At 48.7% G+C, this 23,631-nt stretch overlaps 2 protein-coding genes across 3 annotated transcripts in view; both read left to right on the top strand.

The window, feature by feature from the left end:
• The window catches only part of LOC142871489 (small ribosomal subunit protein uS14-like), a 399,345-nt gene that overhangs the window by 155,869 nt on the left and 219,845 nt on the right, over positions 1–23,631 (top strand). The gene's annotated exons all lie outside the window — the stretch shown is intronic.
• LRP10 (LDL receptor related protein 10) lies at positions 12,679–22,131 on the top strand. Of its 2 annotated transcripts, XM_012752688.2 has the most exons (7): positions 12,679–13,279; positions 13,677–13,721; positions 14,988–15,123; positions 16,081–16,271; positions 16,403–17,420; positions 17,729–17,858; positions 17,978–22,131. In XM_012752688.2, the coding sequence occupies exons 1-7, from the start codon at positions 13,246–13,248 to the stop codon at positions 18,563–18,565; spliced, it is 2,142 nt and encodes a 713-aa protein (XP_012608142.1). In that variant the 5' UTR covers positions 12,679–13,245; the 3' UTR covers positions 18,566–22,131. The 2 variants fall into 2 exon arrangements, with proteins under 2 accessions (XP_012608142.1, XP_075860292.1); XM_076004177.1 differs by lacking the exons at positions 12,679–13,279; positions 13,677–13,721; positions 14,988–15,123; positions 16,081–16,271 and adding an exon at positions 16,304–16,313.

The following is a 23,631-nucleotide window of genomic DNA, read 5'->3' as shown; positions in this document are numbered from 1 at the left end:
AGCGATCCACCGCCTTGGCCTCTCAGAGTGCCAGGATTACAGGCGTGAGCCACCTCGCCCAGCCCACCAGTCATTTCTTTTTAACCTAACCTCTACTTTTTTTTTTTTTTTTTTTTTTGAGACAGAGTCTCACTTTGTTGCCCAGGCTAGAGTGAATGCCATGGCGTCAGCCTAGCTCACAGCAACCTCAAACTCCTGGGCTCAAGCGATTCTTCTGCCTCAGCCTCCGGAGGAGCTGGAACTACAGGCATGCGCCACCATGCCCGGCTGATTTTTTCTATATATATTAGTTGGCCAATTAATTTCTTTCTATTTATAGTAGAGACGGGTCTCACTCTTGTTCAGGCTGGTTTTGAACTCCTGATCTTGAGTGATCCGCCTACCTCGGCCTCCCAGAGTGCTAGGATTACAGGCGTGAGCCACCGCGCCGGGCCTAACCTCTACTGTATCTGTATCCCAACCCAGGCATTTGCTGAAACTGCTCCCTAAAAGGCCTTCATAACCCTTTTCTTCCCACTCCAGAGACTTTTCTCTGCCTACACTTTCTTCAGCCCCATGTTAGGATCTAACACAATTTGCTTCAATAAGCTCCCTTTGCCCTTGTCTTCTGTGAAGTTAGCCATCCTGAAACCCAAAAGTCACAGAGTTGTCAAGGAACCAGGACCAGACAGGTGTCCTTCTATACCAACCCATGCCCTCAGCTTCTGTATCTCAAGCAGAGGAGGCTGACGTTCATTTATTTATTTATTTAAAAAATTTTTATTCAATTTTTACATTTTGTTAGAGACCAATTTTTACTCTGTTGCCCAGGCTGGAGTGCAGTGGGACAATCATAGCTCACTGCAACCTCAAACTTCTGGGCTCAAGTGATCCTCTTGCCTCAGCCTCCCAAGTAGCTAGGACTATAGGTACGTGCCATCATGCCCAGCTAATTTTTTTTATTTTTTTTTTTGTACAGAAGGGTCTTGCTATGTTGCCCAGGCTGGTCTCAAACTCCTGGCCTCAAGTGATCCTTCCATCTCAGCCTCCTAAAGTGCTGGGATTACAGGCATGGGCCACTGAGCCAAGCTACCTGATTTTCTTTATTTGCTCCATTAACTCCACTTTCTGTCCTACAGATTATACAGAATAAACAAATTCTTGTTCCAGGCTGGGCATGGTGGCTCATGCCTGTAATCCTAGCATTCTGGGAGACCAAGGCAGGAGAATTGTTTGAGCTCAGGAGTTCGAGACCAGCCTGAGCAAGAGTGAGACCCCCGTCTCTACTAAAAATAGAGAGAAATTATCTGGACAACTACAAATACATATATAGAAAAAATTAGCCAGGCATAGTGGCGTATGCCTGTAGTCCCAGCTACTCGGGAGGCTGAGGCAGAAGGATCACTTGAGTCCAGGAGTTTGAGGTTGCTGTGAGCTAGGATGATGCCACGGCACTCTAGCCCAGGCGACAGAGTGAGACTCTGTCTCAAAAAACAAAAACAAAAAATTCTTGTTCCACACTACAGCACATCAAATATTTGAATCTAGGCCAGGTGCGGTGGCTCACGCCTGTAATCCTAGCTCTCTGGGAGGCCAAGGTGGGCAGATTGCTCAAGGTCAGGAGTTCGAAATCAGCCTGAGCAAGAGTGAGACCCTGTCTCTACTATAAATAGAAAGAAATTAATTGGCCAACTAATATATATAGAAAAAAATTAGCCGGGCATGGTGGCACATGCCTGTAGTCCCACCTACTCAGGAGGCTGAGGCAGTAGGATCACTTGAGCCCAGGAGTTCGAGGTTGCTGTGAGCTAGGCTGATGCCACAGCACTCACTCTAGCCTGGGCAACAAATCGAGACTCTGTCTCACAAACAAAACAAAACAAAACAAAACCACAAATATTTGAATCTAGTTTTCGTGCATTCTATCCCTCACTAAAGTTTTTTTTTTTTGAGACAGAGTCTCACTTTTGTTGCCCAAGCTAGAGTGAGTGCCGTGCATCAGCCTAGCTCACAGCAACCTCAAACTCCTGGGCTCAAGCAATCATCCTGCCTCAAACTCCTGAGTAGCTGGGACTACAGGCGTGCACCACCATGCCCGGCTAGTTTTTTGTATATATATATTTTTAGTTGGTCAATTAATTTCTTTCTATTTTTAGTAGAGACAGGGTCTTGCTCAGGCTGGTTTCGAACTCCTGATCTCGAGCAATCCACCTACCTCTGCCTCCCAGAGTGCTAGGATTACAGGCGTCAGCCACCACGCCCAGCCCCTCACTAAAGTTAAGATTTTCTGTAGTTGAAAAACCTTTCTATATATCAAAGCTATAAACTGAAATTATCAAAAAAAAAAGAAAAAAAGAAAAACCTTTCTAGTTCCATAAACAGCTTATCATATGGCATGACTTAAAGACCCCTCAACATTCCTGTCACCTTCTCCTGGATTATTTCATTTAACTACTCTTTTAAAGCGTAGCTTCCAGTACATAGGGAGGCTGTATCACACAGTGGTTAGGAATGAGGGCTCTGGACTTGCACAATCTGGGTTTGAATCCAGTCTTTACCACTTCCCAAGTTGGGTGACCTGTAGCAAGTTATATATCCTCCCCAAGCTTCAGTTTCCTCATCTTTAAAGTGAGGCTAACAATCCAAAAGGTAGCTAAATGAATTAAAGGACATAATCTGTGTGACGCCTGTGACTAGCAGTCGTTGATTCATTTATTCATTCATGCAACAGGCATTTACTGAATACCTGCTATGCAGTAGGCATTGTTTTGGGCACTGAGGACACAACAGTAAACAAGTAGATTCCTGAGCTCATGGAACTTACATTCTTGTGACAGGAGCAGGCAATAAATGTGATAAATGAGTAAGATATATACTATGTATTAGATAGTGAAAAGTGCTAAGGAGAAAAAGTTAATTGAGGAAGGGAGATAGAAAGTGTTGGGGATGTAATTTTAGATAGGGTAGCCAGGGATGGCCCCACTAAGAACCTGAGGATATGAAAGAACAGGCCATGTGGTTGTCAGGAAGAAGAGCATCCTAAGCAAAAGGAACAGCAAATGCAGAGACCCTGAAGTAAGAACATGTTTGCCATATAAGTCTCAGAAAACAAGGTGGTGTGGGTGGAACTGAATGAGCAAAAAGAGCAGTGGAAGTAGCAGAATGAGCAAAGATCAGACAGGTACCAGGGCAAGATCCCATAGGGCTCTGTGAGTCATTGTAAAGACTTTGGCTCTTACTCTGATTGAAATAGGAAGCCTCTGGAGTGGAGTAGAAGGAGGGCATGATATTTTAGCACAGTGTAAATACTCATTATTATTTCAATAATTCAATATGGTCTGATCAGTAGAACAATCACCACTCACCCTTACTATGTGCCAAGCCACTAACTGACACACCTTCCTTCAAAAGAGGAAAACTAATTCATCTTCCTTTGAAATGTGGGCTGGACTTAATGACTTGTTTCTAATAGACTCTGACAGAGGTGACAGCGTGTGACTTCCAAGAGTAACAAGCAATAAAAGACACTATGCCTTTCATTTTGCTCTCTTTAGATCACTAATTTTGGAAAAAGCTAGCTACCATGCTGTAGGACACTCAAGAAGCCCTATAGAGAGGTCTGTGGGTGAGGAACTAAGGCTTCCTGCAACAGCCAGCACAAACTTGCCAGGCACATGCGTGAGCCACCTTGAAGGCAAATCCTCCAGCCCCAGTCAAGCCTTCAGGTGACTGCAGGCCTGGCCAACATCTTGACTGCAACCTCATGAGAGACCCTGAGCCAGGATCATCCAGGTAAGTCACTTTCAAATTCCTAACCAATGTAAACCGAGATAATAAATGTTTGTTTTATATTTTCACCTGCTATATATTGGGATAATTTGTCATTCAGCAATAGAGTGACTTTGGAATCAGGCAAAGGGGCAAAAGCTGGAAAGATTTTGAGACGAGTGTTTTTTTTTTTCTTTTCTGTACAAAAAACTTCTAGAAGAAAAGAATGTTAGTGAAAGTCTAAAATGCCTTGAAGTGACTCTTAGTAGTACCATGATGGCCTTTGAAGATGAATGTGTTTTGAAACAGGAAGAAATAGGATCCTTATTTATTAATATTATTTGAGTCAAAGTCTCACTGTGTTGCCTGGGCTAGAGTGCCATGGCATCAGCCTAGCTCACAGCAACCTCAAACTCCTGGGCTCAAGCGATCCTTCTGCCTCAGCCTCCTGAGTAGCTGGGACTACAGGCATGCACCACTATGCCCGGCTAATTTTTTCTATATATTTTTAGTTAGCCAATTAATTTCTTTCTATTTTTAGTAGAGACGAGGTCTTGCTCTTGCTCAGGCTGGTTTCCAACTCCTGACCTTGAGCAATCCTCCTGCCTCGGCCTCCCAGAGTGCTAGGATTACAGGCGTGAGCCACCGTACTGGCCAAGGCTCCTTATTATGTAGCAAATTTAGCAACGGTAGTTAGCCTATAGTAACATGGAAAGTAAAAATGTAGCTAATGAATGGAAAATTTAGCTAAAGAGATTTTCAGGCAGAGTGTTGAATGTGATACCTGGTTTCTTTCTTTTTCTTTTTCTTTTTTTTTTTTTTTTTTTTTTTCTGAGACAGAGTCTCACTTTGTTGCCCAGGCTAGAGTGAGTGCTGTGGCGTCAGCCTGGCTCACAGCAACCTCAATCTCCGGGGCTCAGCGATCCTTCTGCCTCAGCTTCCCTAGTAGCTGGGACTACAGGCATGCGCCACCATGCCCGGCTAATTTTTTGTATATATATTTTTAGCTGGTCAATTAATTTATTTCTATTTTTGGTAGAGACGGGGTCTCGCTCAGGCTGGTTTCGAACTCCTGACCTTGAGCAATCCGCCCGCCTCGGCCTCCCAAAGTGCTAGGATTACAGGCGTGAGCCACCACGCCCGGCTCTTTTTCTTTTTTTTTTTTTTTTTTTGAAAGAGAGCCTCACTCTGTTGCTAGAGTACAATATATCATCATAGCTCACAGCAACCTCAAACTCCTGGGCTCAAGTGATGCTCCTGCCTTAGCCTCCCAAGTATGTAGGACTATAGGCATGTATCACCATGCTCAGCTAATTTAGATGGGGTCCTGCTATGTTGCTCAGGTTGGTCTTGAGATCCTAACCTCAAGAGATCCCCCTTACTTGCCCCCCAACAAAGTGCCAGGATTACAGGTGTGAGCCACCATGCTTGGCCATTCCCTGAGTAGAACTCAAGACCTGAGCATAATTTCTCAGAGTTCTTGGCTCCAACTGTGGGCTCTTTATTCTCGGCCTTCTGAGCCACCTTATCTTTTCTTTTTTTTTTTTTTTTGAGACAGAGTCTCACTTTGTTGCCCAGGCTAGAGTGAGTGCCGTGGCGTCAGCCTAGCTCACAGCAACCTCAAACTCCTGGGCTCAAGCGATCCTTCTGCCTCAGCCTCCCAAGTAGCTGGGACTACAGGCATGCACCACCATGCCTGGCTAATTTTTTCTCTATATATTAGTTGGCCAATTAATTTCTTTTCTTTTTTTTTTTTTTGAGACAGAGTCTCACTTTGTTGCCCAGGCTAGAGTGAGTGCCATGGCATCAGCCTAGCTCAAACTCCTGGGCTCAAGTAATCCTTCTGCCTCAGCCTCCCAAGTAGCTGGGACTACAGACATGTGCCACCGTGCTCGGCTAATTTTTTCTATATATGTTAGTTGACCAACTAATTTCTTTCTATTTATAGTAGAGACGGGGTCTCACTCTTGCTCAGGCTGGTTTCGAACTCCTGACCTTGAGCAATCCACCCACCTCAGCCTCCCAGAGAGCTAGGATTACAGGCGTGAGCCACCGCACCCAGCCCTGAGCCACCTTATCTTTTTCATAAAAGGTAGTCCATGCTTGTAGCTATGGAGTTTTCTCAGGCTGCTTTTTCCTATAGAATTTTAGAGGTCCAAAGGCCTCTTCTCATTTTGTATTGTCTCTGTCTCTTTCAATACAAGCTGACAATATTTTCTGCCAATACAATTATTTTAAAACTTTTGTGAATCTCCAGTGAATCTTATTGGGGTTTTTAGAATTTCTATGGAATTGTAACTCCTTTGTACATCCATTTCTTCCTTTTTCTGAATAGAAATATCTATAGGGATTATCCTATGCTTGTCCCACATCCCATCATTGTATGTTGGCAATGGAGGAGGAACAGAGAAGATAACTTCTCTTTTTAGTTCACAGGTCTTCAGATCTAGAGGAACTGAACTCAAGGAGCTATACTTAAGAAATTAGTCAAGGCCGGGTGTGGTGGCTCACACCTGTAATCCTAGCACTCTGGGAGGCTGAGGCAGGAGGATCACTCAAAGTCAGGGGTTCGAAACCAGCCTGAGCAAGAGCGAGACCCCGTCTCTACTAGAAATTAATTGGCCAACTAAAAATATATAGAAAAAAAATTAGCTGGGCATGATGGCGCATGCCTGTAGTCCCAGCTACTCGGGAGGCTGTGGCAGGAGGATTGCTTGAGCCCAGGAGTTTGAGGTTGCTGTAAGCTAGGCTGATGCCACGGCACCCTAGCCCGGGCAACAGAGTGAGACTGTCTCAAAAAAAAAAAAATTAGTCCAGAGGAACCTTATCTGAAGACCTATTTTAGATGACAAAAGTCTAGAGTTCAAGCTGATATGGCAATGGGATTAGACTTTTGGGTGCCTTGGGAGGGTTGAATTCATTTGCATATGTGAGAGACATTAATTTTTTTTTTTTTTTTTTTTTTTGAGACAGAGTCTCATTCTGTTGCCCAGGCTAGAGTGAGTGCCTGGCATCTACCTAGTTCACAGCAACCTCAAACTCCTAGGCTCAAGCAATCCTTCTGCCTCAGCCTCCCAAGTAGCTGGGACTACAGGCATGTGCCACCATGCCCGGCTAATATTTTTCTATATATATTAGTTTTTTCTATATATATTAGTTGGCCAATTAATTTCTTTCTATGTTTAATAGAGACGGGGTCTTGCTCTTGCTCAGGCTGGTCTCAAACTCCTGAGCTCAAGCAATCCCCCCACCTCAGCCCCCAGAGTGCTAGGATTATAGGCATGAGCCACCACACCCGGCCTGATCCTTGCCTCTTAATATTTGTGCTCTTGTGTAGTCCCCTCCCTACAATGCATTCAAATGACCTGTGTAAATAGAGGAATATTGCAGAAATGATGAAGTGTGATTTCTGAGACTAGGTGTTAAAAGCATCGTGACTTCCACTTTTCTCTCTTGCATTGCTCATTCTGGGGGAAGCCAGCTGCCATGTCACGAGAACACTCAAGCAGCTTGTAGAGATGCCCACATGAGGAAGAACTGAGGCCTCCTGCCAATTAGCCAACACCTCCATGACTGCTTTTGGGACCTAAACCTACTTGCCAGGCATGTAAGTGAGCCATTTTGGAGATAGATCCTTCAGCCCCAGTCAAGCCTTCAGATGACTGCAACTTCATAAGAGACCCCAGCCAGAATCACTCAGCTAAGCTGCTTCTGAATTACTGACCCATAAAACCTGTGAGAAAATTAATGTTCATTGTTTTAAGCCATTAAGTGTTGGGGTAATTTGCTATACAGCAAAAGATAACTAAAACACCAATATTATCACCATCCCTATTTTATACATGGAGAAAGTCAGGCATAGAGAAGTAAAACTGTCGCTAACATCATTCAGTTGATAAATGGCAGTACCTGGGAAGTACTCTAGAGTCCAGTTCTTCTTCATTGTGTTAGCTTTCATGCAACCACACCATACTGTTCATTCACATGCATTTATTTTATTTATTTTTTTTGAGATAGAGTCTCGCTTTGTTGTCCAGGCTAGAGTGAGTGCCATGGCGTCAACCTAGCTCACAGCAACCTCAAACTCCTGGGCTCAAGCAATCCTCCTGCCTCAGCCTCCCGAGTGGCTGGGACTACAGGCATGTGCCACCATGCCTGGCTAATTTTTTTCTATATATATATATTAGTTGGCTGTTTACTTTCTTTCTATTTATAGTAGAGACAGGGTCTCGCTCTTGCTCAGGCTGGTTTCGAACTCCTGACCTCGAGCAATCTGCCCGCCTTGGCCTCCCAGAGTGTTAGGGTTACAGGCGTGAGCCACCCCACTCGGCCCATTCACATGCATTTAAAACCAACAGAAGGCCTAATTTCTATTTTTGTTGGCATTGTTTTTATTTATTTATTTATTTATTTATTTATTTATTTTAACAAATTGATTTTATTTTTGTTTTGTTTTGTTTTTGAGACAGAGTCGCACTCTGTTGCCACGGCTAGCGAGCCATGGCGTCAACCTAACTCACAGCAACCTCAAACTCCTGGGCTTGAGCAATCATACTGCCTCAGCCTCCCAAGTAGCTGGGACTATAGGCATGTGCCACCATGCCCGGCTAATTTTTTGTATATTTTTAGTTGGCCAATTATTTCTTTCTATTTCTAGTAGAGCTGTGGTCTCCCTCTTGCTCAGGCTGGTTTTGAACTCCTGACCTTGAGCAATCCGTCCTCCTCGGCCTCCCAGAGTGCTAGGATTACAGGCGTGAGCCACCATGGCCCGCCTGCTGTCATTGTTTTTAGAGACAGGGTCTCCCTATGTTACCCAGGCTGGACTCCTGGGCTCAAGCAATCTTCCTGCCTCAGCCTCCCGGGTAGCTGGGCCTAATTTCCCTTTACACGAACAATAGTTTAGCCATCTATCCTTTTTGTAAGTTAGTTGTTTTTAACCTAGTTGTAGGATTTTGCATTTTTATCTCTTCTCTCATTGTAGATAGCTCAGATTCATTGTTTAGGTTGTCAAAACCTTTTGATTCTTTATTTTGTCATGTAGCTTTTGATTCCAATTTATGTCATCTTAAAATCTCATTAACTCGCCTTCTACATTTTCAGATAATTAATTTTTTATATGTTTACTGGGACTCTCCAGATTGACGTCAATTTTGATGTGTGCGCTATGAATACATACTTCGACCTGCGACTACTAGTTGTACTAATATACAGCCCATATTTTCCTATTGGCTTAAATTCAGATAGTCTATATTTATTATACTGCCAAAGTAATACTCTCCAAAAAAGAGAATGCTTTTAGAATGATGTGTCTAGTTCTTGGTGAACTACGCCAGATACTAGTGATGAGTGATGATCACCACTATGGGTCAGGATCTGATGAAGAAAAGAAAACAGTCTAGGCCAGATAGTTCAACAGAAAAAATTCAACAAAGAACAAAATCACAAACATGATGAAATTGCTGAAACCCAGCCGGGCATGGTAGCTCACACCTGTAATCCTAGCACTCTGGGAGGCCGAGGCAGGAGGATCATTTGAGCTCAGGAGTTTGAGACCAGCCTGAGCAAGAGCAAGACACTGTCTCTCCTAAAAAAAATAGAATGAAATTAGCTGAACAACTAAAAATATATTTATATAAAAAAAATTAGCCGGGCATGGTGGCACATGCTTGTAGTCCCAGCTACTCAGGAGGCTGAGGCAGGAGTATCACTTGAGCCCAGGAGTTTGAGGTTGCTATGAGCCAGGCTGACGCCACCACACTCTAGCCCAGGCAACAGAGTGAGACTCTGTCTCAAAAATAAAAAAAGAAAAAAAAATTGCTGAAAACCAAAAGGGAGATGGTGAGGTAGTCCAGAGATTAGCAACAACAGGAAGCCGGAGGAGTCAAGGGGGGAGGTAGTGTCACCAGAGCCTAAAGGCTGGGCTGGCTACCCACAGGAGCTAGAACCACAGAAGATGCATAGCTCCTGCTGTAGACAAAGCTGAAGCTGGGGGAATAGAGCATATCCTGCCTTCTCCTTCCCACTTCTCCTGCAGTCTCCCATTAGTGCCTCCTGCTAGTGGAACCTAGCCCAAAGTCACTTGGCAAGGGAACTTGGGAAATGTAGTTTGCAGGAAGGGGCAAGAAAATGAATCTGAGAGTAGACAGGTACTATTCTAGAATAGAATAGCATCTATTCTAGAAATTAGCCAGGTGTTAGTCTTTGCTCCGAAGATTCTAGAATCTACCATGTTTAACAGCAAGGACTCTGATCCAGACAGCTTGACTCAAGTCTTGGCTCTGGCATGCCAGTAGTTTGATCTGAGCAAGTAGTCCAAATTGTTTATGACTCAGTTTCCTCAATTAAAAAATGAGGACAAAAATAACACCTACTTCCTAGAGGTGTGGTGAGGATCAAATGAGATAATGCATATGAAGAGCTTAGGACAGTGCCTAGCATATAGTGAAAAGCTAGGCATTATAATTTAAGAAACTAAACATCTGCCTTTTTTCCATTACTTCCACTATCTTTCATAATTCCTCAAAAATTTCCAAGAATGTTTCCACAGGCCCATTCCCAAAGGTACTTGATGGTCTAGGATATGATTTATATGGGCCTGTACACTTAAATTTTCTAAACTAATTAAAGCTTAAACTCATTAAGTATCTAGATCCTCTTTAATTTTTTTCTCATCTTTTTTTGGCTTGAATTCACTCTTAAATATTAACTCCCAGTGTTTGCTACAGTGCCTTGCGCTTAAAAGGCACTCAAATATTTATAGAGTGAAAGTTTGTTCTACCCTGGTGCCATTTCTTCTTCTGATGATGATTGCTCCCAACAGCGTAGGTCTTGGTTTTATTTTTTGCAAATTTCAGTTTATTCAGCATCCCAGACCATGGGTTCATTTCCCCACAATTCTTCCCATCTCACCACCACCTCTCCTGCTTCCTTTCCAAATTTCCTACTTCCCCACATGCCCACTCCCACAGGTATGCCCCATAGTTGCCTGGCATTTTTAATCTATGTATCTGACCTTTCTTGCCAACTACACTGTAAGCTCTTTGAAGCTAAAATGAAGTCTGAAGAGTTTCAGGCATCCACCAAATACCCAGCACCAAGAACATAGCTGGCGCTCAACTAAAACCTCCATGACCATTTTTGGGACCTAAACATTTTCAATTTCCCCAATCTCTTTATCCTGCTTCCTTTTGTGCCCTTCTCCCACCGTCAGAGTTCTATCTGATCCTCTCATTAATCCATAAGGGTTGTAGTAGGGAGCACAAAGAGTTAGGGCATGGGACCAAAGACTAAGTGGGAAAAGGGCCTTTTTATGGCCAACTCTATGGCTTCAGGCCCAGCTTGAGGCCCTATAGCAATAAATGTCACTAACAGAAAACTGGTTTGTACCAGTTGAAGGGAGAAAGCAGTAAGGATCAGAATGTGTGCTTTGTCAGAGCTAGTTGCCTGGGTTCAAACCATAGCTTCACTCTGTATAGTTGTCCCAATACCAATCTGCAGGATATTAGTTCCAGGACTCCCACAGATTCCAAAATCCTGATGCTCAAGTCCCTTATATAAAATAGTGTTGTATTTGCATATAACCTATGCACATCTTCCCATATACTTTATTTTTTGTTTTGTTTTGTTTTTTATTTTAGCGTATTATGGGGGTACAAGTGTTAAGGTTACATATATTGCCCATGCTCCCCTTCCCCCAATATACTTTAAATCATCTCTAGATTATAATACCTAACACAGTGTAAACGTTATATAAATAGTCATTATACTGTATTGTTTAGGGGTTAATGACAAGGAAACAAAGTCTGTACATCTTCAGTTCAGACACAATTTCCAGCCTCTTCCCCCTAATGTTTTGAACTCTGGTTAAATCCATGGGTGCAGAACTCGCAGATACAGAGCGCCCACTGTACTAGATCTTGGGCAAAATACCAAACTTTTCTGTGCCTACATTTCCTTATCTGTAAAATGGGAGGAGTGGCAATAGTATCTACTTCACAGGGTGGTTGAGAGGATTAAATGAGCAATACTTGTGAAATATTAACTATTTAGTATTTACTAAAGTACTTACTAAATATTTGGTAAAGTGCTTACTTAGATCTGTACCTGAAGTGTGGAAAAAGCTCAAAAAGTGTTTGCTTGTAGTTGTTATTGGTTATTAATATTACCTATCAGTGCCACAAGAAATCAGTAACCCCAAGCTCACATAAATTAGAACTGATAATAATAGTTGCTACCAGATATGGAGCGCTTCTTATAGGCAATGTGCTTAGTGCTCAACTTGTATTATTTCCCTAAATATTTGCGACAACCTTAAGAAGGAGTCGCACTATCATAAACTGCATTTTATAATTGAGAAGCACAGAGAGGTTAAGGAATTTTCTCAAGGTTACATAGCCAGCAAGTCGAGAGGGTCTATTTATTCATTTATTTACCATTTATTGAGTTCTTACAGTGTCTCAGCAGGAGACAAGCCCTGTGGGTACAAAGGTAAACAGTCAAGGCCCTAGCCTACGGGAAGTTTCAGCTACCAGAAGGGGCGGGCGGGGGCGGGAATGACGAATAAACAAATAGTTACCATACCGCGTGGTAATTGCTAGAATAAAGGCTCACTACCGAAAGGGCTACCGGATCTCAAGACACTGGGACAAGAAAAGTACCGAGAGCTTAAGGGTCCAAAGGAAAGACATGACAGCTACGGAATAAGCAGATGTCATTTGACAAACGTTACAAATGTGTCCTGTAACAACAAATGTGTCACGCCCAAAAGACTAAACAAAGCAGAGTTAAAAGTGGAAGCCGAAGCTGCACGTCAAGCGCCCGTCTGACGAGTCCGGGCAGGACCGGAAAGGGGTTAAGGCGAGCAGGTGGGCGGGGCGCGTGCGGTGACTGACAGGGGTGGGACCAGGCTCGTCACCCGCCCTCTCCCTCCGCCCCGGCTGCTCCAACCCCTGGGCGGGCGGGGGTACCGCCTGGGCAAGGGCCGGGGCGCTGGGCCGAGTCGCCTCTTCCCCTCCCCCGCTCCCCTGCCGCGTTCCGCCGGCTGGTCGCGCTGGAGAAGTTGAGCAGCGCGGGGGCCGGCCCTGGGGGCTGACAGTCGGCAAAGTTTGGCCCGAAGAGGAAGTGGCCTCCAGCCCCGGCAGGTGGCGGCCAGGCCGGGACAGGGGCGCTTGCGGCCTGCGGGCTGGCTGTAGGCGAGGGTGCCCCCAGCACCCGGCCCCGAGCCGAGTCCCGGGGCTTCGGGAGCCGAGCCCGGGAGGGAGCGCGGCGGCGGCGGGAGAAAACAACTCTGAAGTTGGCGAGAGGCACCGCCCCTACTCCCGGGCCGCCGCCGCCTCCCAGCCCCCAGCCCTGGCATCCGGAGCACGGGTCGAGCTCGGGCCATGCAGCCCCCTAGGGGAGGCGGCACCGGGGAGCCTGGATGCCCGCAGCGCCGCTGCCTCCCCACTGGGTAGACGACCGAAGCTCCGGGACTCTTCCTGCACCTCCCGACGGCCCAGGATGCTGCCGGCCATCCTCCTCCTTCTCCTCCTTGGTAAGAACCGAGACGAGAGTACCCACCGGCACCCCGCCCCCAGGGCTGTCACCAGGCCCTGCCGCTCTGACTGCCTACTTTGCGACCGCTCACCCCACCCTGTCTGCCCTTGCCCCCCAGCCCCTGCCGCCGCACCCCCGCTGCCTGCCCCCAGCCGCAGCCCCGGGGTAAGTCCCCAGCTGCTCCGCGCAGCCCTCGTCCTCCCTCCAGCTTCCCCAGATCACTCTGCTGCTGGACCTTCCTTGGAGGTTACACACCGCAGCCTTCTCCCTGACTCCCCTCCACCCCATCTTCTTACAAACTGCCCGGAAGTCCCAGATGGCTTCCTTCCTTGAGTTCAGGTGAAGAAAACTCCTAAGGGTGACTCACTCTTTGCCCTCTCTCGCTCTTCCTCTAGGGGGCGCTCTGGCACATCCAGACCGGATCATTTTCCCAAATCCTGGTGAGTAGAGGGAAGCCCTGGGGCTCTGCAGGCTTAGGAATAAGGGGGCACTCAAGAGACGGAATGACACTTACCTGAATTCCATGGGACATACCATAGTTTTAAAGTGGAAATCATCCATCCTTTACTTATTTATTTATTTATTTATTTTTTGAGACAGAGTCTCACTTTGTTGCCCAGGCTAGAGTGAGTGCCCTGGCGTCAGCCTGGCTCACAGCAACCTCAATCTCCGGGGCTCAGCGATCCTTCTGCCTCAGCCTCCCGAGTAGCTGGGACTACAGGCATGCGCCACCATGCCCGGCTAATTTTGTTTTTTTGTATATATATTTTTAGTTGGTCAATTAATTTCTTTCTATTCTTGGTAGAGACGGGGTCTTGCTCAGGCTGGTTTCGAACTCCTGACCTTGAGCAATCCGCCCGCCTCGGCCTCCCAAAGTGCTAGGATTACAGGCGTGAGCCACCACGCCCGGCCCTATTTATTTATTTATTTATTTATTTATTTATTTATTTATTTTTGAGACAGAGTCTCACTCTGTTGCCCAGGCTAGAGTGAGTGCCGTGGTGTCAGTCTAGCTCACAGCAACCTCAAACTCCTGGGCTCAAGCTATCCTCCTGCCTCAGCCTCCCAAGTAGCTGGGACTACAGGCATGCACTACCATGCCCGGCTAATTTTTTCTATATATATATGTTAGTTGGCCAATTAATTTCTTTTCTATTTATAGTAGAGACGGGGTCTCGCTCTTGCTCAGGCTGGTTTCGAACTCCTGACCTTGAGCAATCCGCCCACCTCGGCCTCCCAGAGAGCTAGGATTACAGGTGTGAGCCACCCCGCCCAGCCCACCATCCTTTATTTTACAGGTGGGGAAATGGGAGCTCAGTGTGGACCCTCACCTGGTAGCTGCTATGTGCTATTTCGGTTTTTCCTGGAATAGCCATGCTTGGTCTCCCTAGCCAGAATGTAGTCTCCTTGAAGGTAGAGACAGTATTTCCTGCTCCTCCTGGCCTAGTGGCTTACACAAAGCAGACCTCAGAATTGTTTGTGGTATTAATAGTTAAGGAGAAGCTAGGAAGAGTGTGGAGAAGAACAGAGGGGCTAAAAGGCTGTAATTCTGGGCGTGTGTGTGTGTGTGTGTGTGTGTGTGTGTGTGTGTGTGGAGCATGGGTGCTCTGCTCCTTCTTCAAGAGCCCAGGCCCTTGGAGGCCTCAAGCCTGGGGTGGGTGGGATGCTAAGGGGCTCTTTACCAGTGTCCCTACCTTCTTCTCTAGCTTGTGAGGACCCTCCAGCGGTGCTATTGGAAGTGCAGGGTACCCTGCAGAGGCCCCTGGGCAGAGACAGCCGCAGCTCCCCTGCCAACTGCACCTGGCTCATCCTGGGCAGCAAGGAGCAGACGGTAACAGTCAGGTGAGAAGCAGGGCAAGAGCCCATTCCTCTCCTCTGCCCTTCCCCCTCCACATGGAAAAGTCTTCCAGGATGACTTCTCCATGGAATTTCCATCCTTGTCAACAGGGAAGAGGAGAATTTGATTTTGCCTAGTCTGCCCTAAAAGCTTGACTTGTTCTGGGCCAGACATGGTGAATTGGAGCTGGGCTGGGGTGGACATCTAGCTTGGGTCCTTGGCATCTCCAAAGGACAGTGGTCCCTCTAGAAACAGTCCTGGGCTCAGCTAGGACTGTTTTGAGGAGTCCTTGGATCCACTGCATGTCCCTGCCTGGGATTCACAACTATTCCTTAATCAGCTTAGAACATTCTTCAGCCTTCTCAGATTTTTTAACATTCCAAGTCTCCCTAAGCTCTTCTGACCTTGGGTCACGGGGTTGGGGGTCCATGTTAAATACCTGGCTATTTGCCTCACACAGTTCATTTCCTGTGAATTCACCCAGAAACGGGTAGGTGAAGAGAGAGGGTAATCTGGGAAGGGGCTCTTAGGGCAGAGGGGTCAGAATGCCAAGGGGAACCCAGGTCTCACCACCTGGCACTGTGGGGAGTGTGAGTTCTGGTTAATTGAACCATACGGTAATTGCCAGTTACTCCTGGTGCTATACTTGGGTGACAGTGCTGCAGCAATTGGAAAGCAAGAAATCTGTTCTTAATTCAGTCCCTGAACACAAGTCTGTTTTTCCAAAGGGCTCTAGGATGTATCTTTTGGTCCTATGGTACCACTGGCCTATGTTGGGACTATCTCCATTGACTGCATTGCCTACAAAAGAATTTGGTTAACTGAGTTTTTATTTAGCTATTCGGATCATGGATAAGCAGATATTTGTGCTTCTTGGGACAGAGGGGGGTTTGGTGGCACTTGAGGAGGGGGAAGCCAGTGGTGGTCAAGAACATCTCCTATCTTGCTCTCTACTTCTGTAGGTTCCAGAAGCTGCACCTGGCCTGTGGCTCAGAGCGCTTAATCCTGCACTCCCCTCTCCAGCCACTGATCTCTCTATGTGAGGCACCTGCCAGCCCTCTGCAGCTGCCTGGGGGCAATGTCACCATCACCTACAGCTATGCTGGGGCCAGAGCACCCATGGGCCAGGGCTTCCTGCTCTCCTACAGCCAAGGTAGGCTAGACCTAAGCCAAGGTAGTCTCTCCTACAGCCAAGGTAGTCTGAGTGGCAGTGGAAGCCCAGAGAGGAGAGGAGGAGCCTGAGGGCTCTGGCGCTCACAGCCACTCTCCCTGGTGCCTCCGCAGATTGGCTGATGTGCCTGCAGAATGAGTTCCAGTGCTTGAACCACCGCTGTGTACCTGCTACCCAGCGCTGTGATGGGATCGATGCCTGTGGCGACGGTTCTGATGAAGCAGGTTGCAGTTCAGACCCCTTCCCTGGCCTGACCCCAGGCCCCGTCCGTACCCTGCCCTGCAATCACACCTTGGAGGACTTCTATGGGGTCTTCTCCTCCCCCGGATACTCACACCTGTTTTCAGTCTCCCACCCCCAGTCCTGCCACTGGCTGCTGGACCCCCACGATGGCCGGCGGCTGGCAGTGCGCTTCACAGCCCTGGACTTGGGCTACGGCGATGCAGTGCATGTGTATGATGGCCCCGGGCCCCCTGAGGCCTCCCGGTTGCTGCGTAGTCTCACCCACTTCAGCAATGGCAAGGCCGTCACTGTAGAGACGCTGTCTGGCCAGGCTGTTGTGGCTTACCGCACAGTTGCTTGGAGCAATGGTCGGGGCTTCAACGCCACCTACCATGTGCAGGGCTACTGCTTGCCTTGGGACCGACCTTGTGGCTTAGGCTCTGGCCTGGGTGCTGGTGAAGGCCTTGGTGAACGCTGCTACAGTGAGGCACAGCGCTGCGACGGCTCATGGGACTGTGCTGATGGCACAGATGAGGAGAACTGCCCCAGCTGCCCACCCGGACACTTCCCCTGCGGGGCTGCTGGCACCCCCGGTGCCACAGCCTGCTACCTGCCTGCTGACCGCTGCAACTACCAGACCTTCTGTGCCGATGGAGCCGACGAGAGACGCTGCCGGCACTGCCAGCCTGGCAACTTCCGATGCCGGGATGAGAAGTGTGTGTACGAGACGTGGGTGTGTGACGGGCAGCCAGACTGCGCGGACGGCAGCGATGAATGGGACTGCTCCTATGCCCTGCCCCGCAAGGTCATTACAGCTGCAGTCATTGGCAGCCTGGTGTGCGGCCTGCTACTGGTCATCGCCCTGGGCTGCACCTGCAAGCTCTATGCCATTCGCACCCAGGAGTACAGGTCAGTGGGAGTGGGGCTGGCGGTAGAGTGGGGACTGAGGTGGAGACACGGCCTGTGCGGCCATAGGGGACCATGAGGGTGCCCACCTTGGCGAGAAGTTCTGTGACCAGCTTGTTGAATGGCTCGTGGAAGGACAGGTCTAGATCCTGCAAGCGATCTCAAGGAAAAAGGGACTTCAGATGACCTTTGGGAAAACCCTGGCGTAGCTCTAGCTGTCCTGGCCTGGGTGTGGAGAGAGGAGGCCTGTCCAGGCTGGTTCGGCTCTGGCTGGGACCTACCAGTGACTGAGCCACCCTCATTCCTTCTAGCATCTTTGCCCCCCTCTCCCGGATGGAGGCCGAGATTGTGCACCAGCAGGCACCCCCCTCCTATGGGCAGCTCATTGCCCAGGGCGCCATCCCACCTGTAGAAGACTTCCCTACGGAGAATCCTAATGATGTAAGTGACTCCCTCCAACCTTAGCACCTCCTGGCCCCAACCCTACCATAGCCCTGCCACTGGACCCTCCTTCAGCCTTCTGGCCCTCTGACTCTGGTGTCTGCCTCCTCCCCTTGCAGAACTCAGTGCTGGGCAACCTGCGTTCTCTGCTGCAGATCCTGCGCCAGGACATGACTCCAGGAGGTGCCTCAGGTGCTCGACGCCGGCAGCGGGGCCGCCTGGTGCGTCGCCTGGTGCGCCGCCTCCGCCGCTGGGGCCTGCTTCCAAGAACCAACCCCTCGGCTCGGGCCTCTGAGACTAGATCCCAGGCCACCCCTTCTGCTGCCCCCCTTGAGGCCCTGGATGGCAGCACAGGCCCAGCCCGTGAGGGCGGGGCAGTGGGAGGGCAGGATGGGGAGCAGGCACCTCCACTGCCTGTCAAAGCCCCCCTGCCATCTGTCAGCACGTCTCCAGCCCTCCCTGCTGTCCCCGAGGCCCCAGGGCCACTGCCCTCACTCCCCCTTGAGCCATCACTGTTGTCTGGAGTGGTACAGGCCCTGAGAGGCCGCCTCCTGCCCAGCCTGGGGCCCTCAGGACCAACCCGGACCCCACCTGGACCCCACACAGCAGTCCTGGCCCCAGAGGACGAGGACGATGTGCTGCTGGTGCCATTGGCTGAGCCAGGGGTGTGGGTGGTGGAGGCAGAGGATGAGCCCTTGCTTGCCTGAGAGGACCTGGTTCCCCTGGGGGCTCTAGTCACAGCCCACTAGAGGGTGCCTCAGCTTCTCCACCACTTCCTTCCCTGTCCCTTGGTCTGAGGGGACTTGGTAGGCCTCCCATTGACCCTGTGTAGCTGCTGTAAAGCTAGATGTCCCTCAGGCAGGTAGAGGGCTTACACAGAGTCCCCTCTGTGCATGACAGAGACCATAGACCCTCCACTACCACCCTCTGCGCACACCACCACCATTCAAGTGGTGGTTTTTAAAAAGTAAAGTTCGTAAAGGATCACAGGCCTGGACACTCCATCCTTGCCAAATCCCCACCCAAAAGTGGCCTTAAGCACCAGAATGCCCATTGGCTAGAGACCCTCCAGCCCTCTGGGAGGATTTGGGCAGGACCTGAGGTTCTGCCAACCTCCTATAGGGCCTGGCTCACAAAAGAGCGAAACAAATGCTTTTGTCCCATAGCTAGGCCATTGCCCAGGAAGTAGAGATAAAAAATAAAGGAATCATAAATTTAAAAATTTTGTGAGTTAGCTGTGAGCCTGAGCCCTGCCTCTCCACCCTTCTCAGCTTATGCTCATCTCATCTTGCTCCTCCAGGTGGAGGCCTTTGCTCGGCCCTCTACCTCCTGCCCTCTTCCTATTCAAATTCCCACCACCCCCCTGTTGATCTTATACCACTCAGAAGGTAAGAAGATTCTGGGAGCCCTACAGACCAACCCTCTCCACCTGCACTCACCGCTTGGGGCCCGGCTCTACAGTGGCTGACAGGAAGGGGAACACCAAGCCCCTTTACTCACTGCCAGGCTGGAGGGCAGAGAAGGCAGCTGGGCCCTGCAGCAGGGAAGGTTCCCATTTATAGAGCACAGATCATAGGAGCAGACTGTCTCTGGTGGAGCACAGGAGCCATAACTCCCTGCCCTCAGCCCTCCACCCCACCAGGCACTTAACAGTCTGTCTTATGCAAGACAAATGGACTCTGAGCCAGGATGCCAAGGAGCAGGCAAAGATGAGTGGAGGGAGCAATCAGAAACACTCAGGGTGTGACGGTGGTGCCCATGGATTCTAAAGAATGCTGTAGCTGTGAATTCTAGGCAGGGTGAGAGTCCACAGGACAAGCAAACTATAGAGACATGAGGGCTAGAGCTGCAGGCTAGACCTTTGACTGCCTGAGAAGAGGTGGTGGGAGCACGGGCAGTGGCCAGAGCCAGAGGGCTGGGCAGGGTGATGGAGGAGGGAAAGATCTGGGAGAAATGTTAGAACCCAGCTTCTGGTGAGCAACCCAGCTTCCGGTGACAGAAGCTACCCTGGAGTTTGAAAGGAAAATAGGGACAAAGGCTACAGAAGGAGCCTGTGGGGCTGGAAGTGACGCCTGGGGAGCAAACTGAGGCATCCCTGACAGAGCCAGGCCCCAGGGAAGCAGAGGTCCCTCAGCCTCCTTGCCTGGCCCAGCCTAACCTCGCAGCTCAGGTGGAGGGTTGATTACACTCTGTCCACATCCTGGAACCTAGCACTGTTGTGTGGTTTTCCTCTCCCCTACTGATCAGGAACCTGGGGAAGGAACAGAGAAGGGGTGTGGACCCATGTGCGGTCCTGGGACCCTGGCATCTTGGCTTAGTGAAGACCTGGGTTCCTTTCACCACAGAGCCTTTCCAGAGATCGGGGAAGGTGCTTCAGAGAACCTTGCATACTGTCCTCCCTTTGGGCCCTCCTTCCCAAGTGCAAATGGTCCCTGGGTACACCCAGTGTCAGGCCCAGTGAAAACAGTGAAGCAGGGGATGTTGGCTCTCCCACCCCCACCTTGCTTGTTTCTTCCCCCACAGTCACCTCAAAGACCTTAAGCCTGATATCTTCATCCCTTGTCCTGTTCCAGACTTATTCCCTCCTGTGGGGTATTTTCAGCTTGAAAGTGGACAAAGATTTAAGGTAAAAGAATGTTCCTCATGGTGGAATGCTTCAGAAAGCTGGAGGGAGGCCTGTGCTTATAGATTAGTGGGCCTGAAAGAAGTTTCTGTAGGTGCTGCGTGTGTGCTGTGTGAGGTGCAAACAGTAATACTAATTTGTCAGCCACAGTGAAGCCCCAGGTCAGCAGGGAGAGGAACTTCAGAGAGTACAGGCAGTATGGGGAACTAAGGGGGTCCTGCCCAAGTGAGGGTCCTAGGGAGCAGTCACTCAAGTTTATTTTCACCAGGGCCCAAGGAAAAAGAAATGAGAAAACTTACAGTTCTGTCCAGATAGACACCACTATCCAAGGTTTTTAGTGGGTATGAGGGAGGTGTTCTCAGCAAGAGATGGGGACCAGGCTATTAATCAGTCTGAGATAATGGAAGATACCAGGATTCAGTCCTCAGGGAGCAAAATTCTGGGCCTAAACTGAGCTCCAAGCCCTGCTGGGAGGGGGCAGGTACTCCCAGCCACATGGCCTGAGGCTGTGGGAGCCTCCAAGTGGCTGAAGAGTTAGGCTCCTGCTGAGTGCCAGACCTTTATCACCCGTAGTTAACCCACAACAAAGCCGTGCCACTGGCTTTCTCAACCTCATTTCACAGGTTCAGGAGGAGCTTCATAGAAACTATGGGATTGGCCCAGTCTCCACTGAGTGGCAGATTTAGACCTGGCTTGGTTTGGTTCCAAATCTTTCCCTTGTCCCATTATCCCACAGGACCTCCCCTTCCTGAGGGAGCCTGGACGTGTTCCAGACATGTCCAGCAGAAGACCATTTCCAGCCTCCTCTTCCTAGAGGGAGGTTGTTCAAGGTGAAACTCAGGCTGCTTATGTGGATTGAGAGCAGGCAGAAGTCACAAGTCACAGTAGAGAATTGTTGCTGGGGTCTGCAGCCCCTCAGTCTTACCTGGTATTGTAGAAGAATCTAACCACCTAAGTGAGTTTTCCAGATACATAAAATGTACTCATTTACAGTTTAAAACTTAGAAAAAAAAAAGCTCTCATTTTGGAAGGAAATCATTTCTAAAATGTTACACTCATCTTCAGCATATCTGCAATATAAAATGTTCTGAATAGGCCTGGCGCGGTGGCTCACGCCTGTAATCCTAGCACTTTGGGAGGCCGAGGCGGGCGGATTGCTCAAGGTCAGGAGTTCAAAACCAGCCTGAGTGAGACCCCGTCTCTACCAAAAATAGAAATAAATTAATTGACCAACTAAAAATATATATACAAAAAATTAGCCGGGCATGGTGGCGCATGCCTGTAGTCCCAGCTACTCGGGAGGCTGAGGCAGTAGGATCGCTGAGCCCCGGAGATTGAGGTTGCTGTGAGCCAGGCTGACGCCACGGCACTCACTCTAGCCTGGGCAACAAAGTGAGACTCTGTCTCAAAAAAAATAAAATAAAATAAAATAAAATGTTCTGAATAGCTGAGGATCATTCATAGAAACCAATGGCTTTTCTGCAGCAGTGTCTTCAGAAGCTGTAATAGTGGAGGTAGGGGAGCTCTTTGCTTTTATGCTAAATAACCTTAGACTGCCACCCCCACCCCACACACCTCATTTAAAATATTTATGACCCCTACAATATGCTGAAATTAAAAAAATAAAATAAAATACTTATGACTGCTTTACTATGTTTGTTTATTTGTTTTTTGGTGTTGCCTCCCTTGCTACCAGGCTGTCGGGTCACTTGCTGCTCTAAATGTGCTTCTAATCTACAGTACAGGAACGCACATGAACACAGTAACATGGTGAAAAGTAAGGGTAAGTAGGCCATGGTTGAGGACTGGAGAGTCTATCCAATGAGTACAGCACATGAGTGTGTTAGCTGCTCAGGAGTTCTTTCTGTTCCCTCCAGACCCTGCACTGTTGCCCTGTAGTTCACCTCCAGATATGTGAAGTGTCGCTGCATAGTATTCCCAGGATTACTATTTGCCTCTTTCATTGGAAAAGTCCACTGAGGATTGCAATATAAACTGTTCCCAATAATAGAAGACAGTTGGAACATTTAAAAGAAGGAAATCAGCATAGTGTAGAAATGAAAAGCAGTCTTTCATGAGGCTCTGTCTCAAAAAAAATAAATAAAAGTGAAAATCAGTCTATGGCAGTGAAAAGATATGGGTGACATTCCTGGTGTTCCCATTTTCCAGCTGCATGATTGCTTTGGGGACAGGCCCCCCACCCACCACTGTGAGCTGTAGGGTCATGAAGATAAAAGGAGATCATGCAGGACAGTGCTTAGCACAGCACCTGGCAAAAATGGGGCAAAGAAAGGAAATCAGAGTGTGTTTGGATGATTGAGGGTGTCAGGAAGGAGGAGTACAAGAGTGGGAACCTGAGGAGAAAAGGAACTAGACAGAAAAGGAATAGTAAAGGAGATGCTCCAGCTGGTCTTCCTACAAAGAGGCAGACATCATCCATTGTGCGTGTGCCTTGGGTAGCCCAGAAGGCCTGGCAGCTGCCCCAAAGAGCACTGGTGGGAGGTGGGGAGGGGGGTGGCTGGCACTCCCCACCCCTCACTCAAGATTGGGAACTCCTTTGAGATGGCTAGCCTTATCTATCCCTTTTTTCCTACTCTAATTAACACTGGCTGGGGGGCCTGGAGGGACAGAGAGAAGGTGAAGGGATCCCCACAGTGGTTTGCACCTACCTGAACATAGTGGTGAAATGAAGCTGCCCACACAAAGCAGCCTATTTCCTTCCTAGGAGCCCCCAACTGCCTAGGGGCTAGGAAATGGGTACTTTGGTAGCTTTTAGCCCAGAAAAGGCAGGGTGGCTGTCCTGCTGTCCCCACACCTCTTTTCTTTCAGATCAGCTTTTAGCCTTACTGCCTCATCCCTCTTTTTAGCCACTGAACACCCCTTCTGGGCTGGACACTGGACTAGGTGGCTAGAAACATAGATACAAGTAACCCAGAGTCCTGGCTCCTGGAGAAAGACTTCAGCTCCTCTAGGTCCCTGCCTCCTGCCATCCTCAGCTCCCTTACTCACTGACACCCCCTCAACCCCTGTCAGTTCTGGCCCTCTGACTTTGTTCTGTCATGCCTTAACCAGGCTCCGCAGTGTGTGCTCCCAGAGGGAAGCGACACAAAGGAAAGGGGGGGGGACAGAAAGGAGGGAATCCCGCTGACA

The sequence above is a fragment of the Microcebus murinus genome, chromosome 6 (genome assembly GCF_040939455.1).
Source record: "Microcebus murinus isolate Inina chromosome 6, M.murinus_Inina_mat1.0, whole genome shotgun sequence".
Lineage (NCBI taxonomy): Eukaryota > Metazoa > Chordata > Mammalia > Primates > Cheirogaleidae > Microcebus > Microcebus murinus.
Note: the sequence above shows the minus strand (reverse complement) of the source record. Positions and strands in the feature narration are given on the sequence as shown.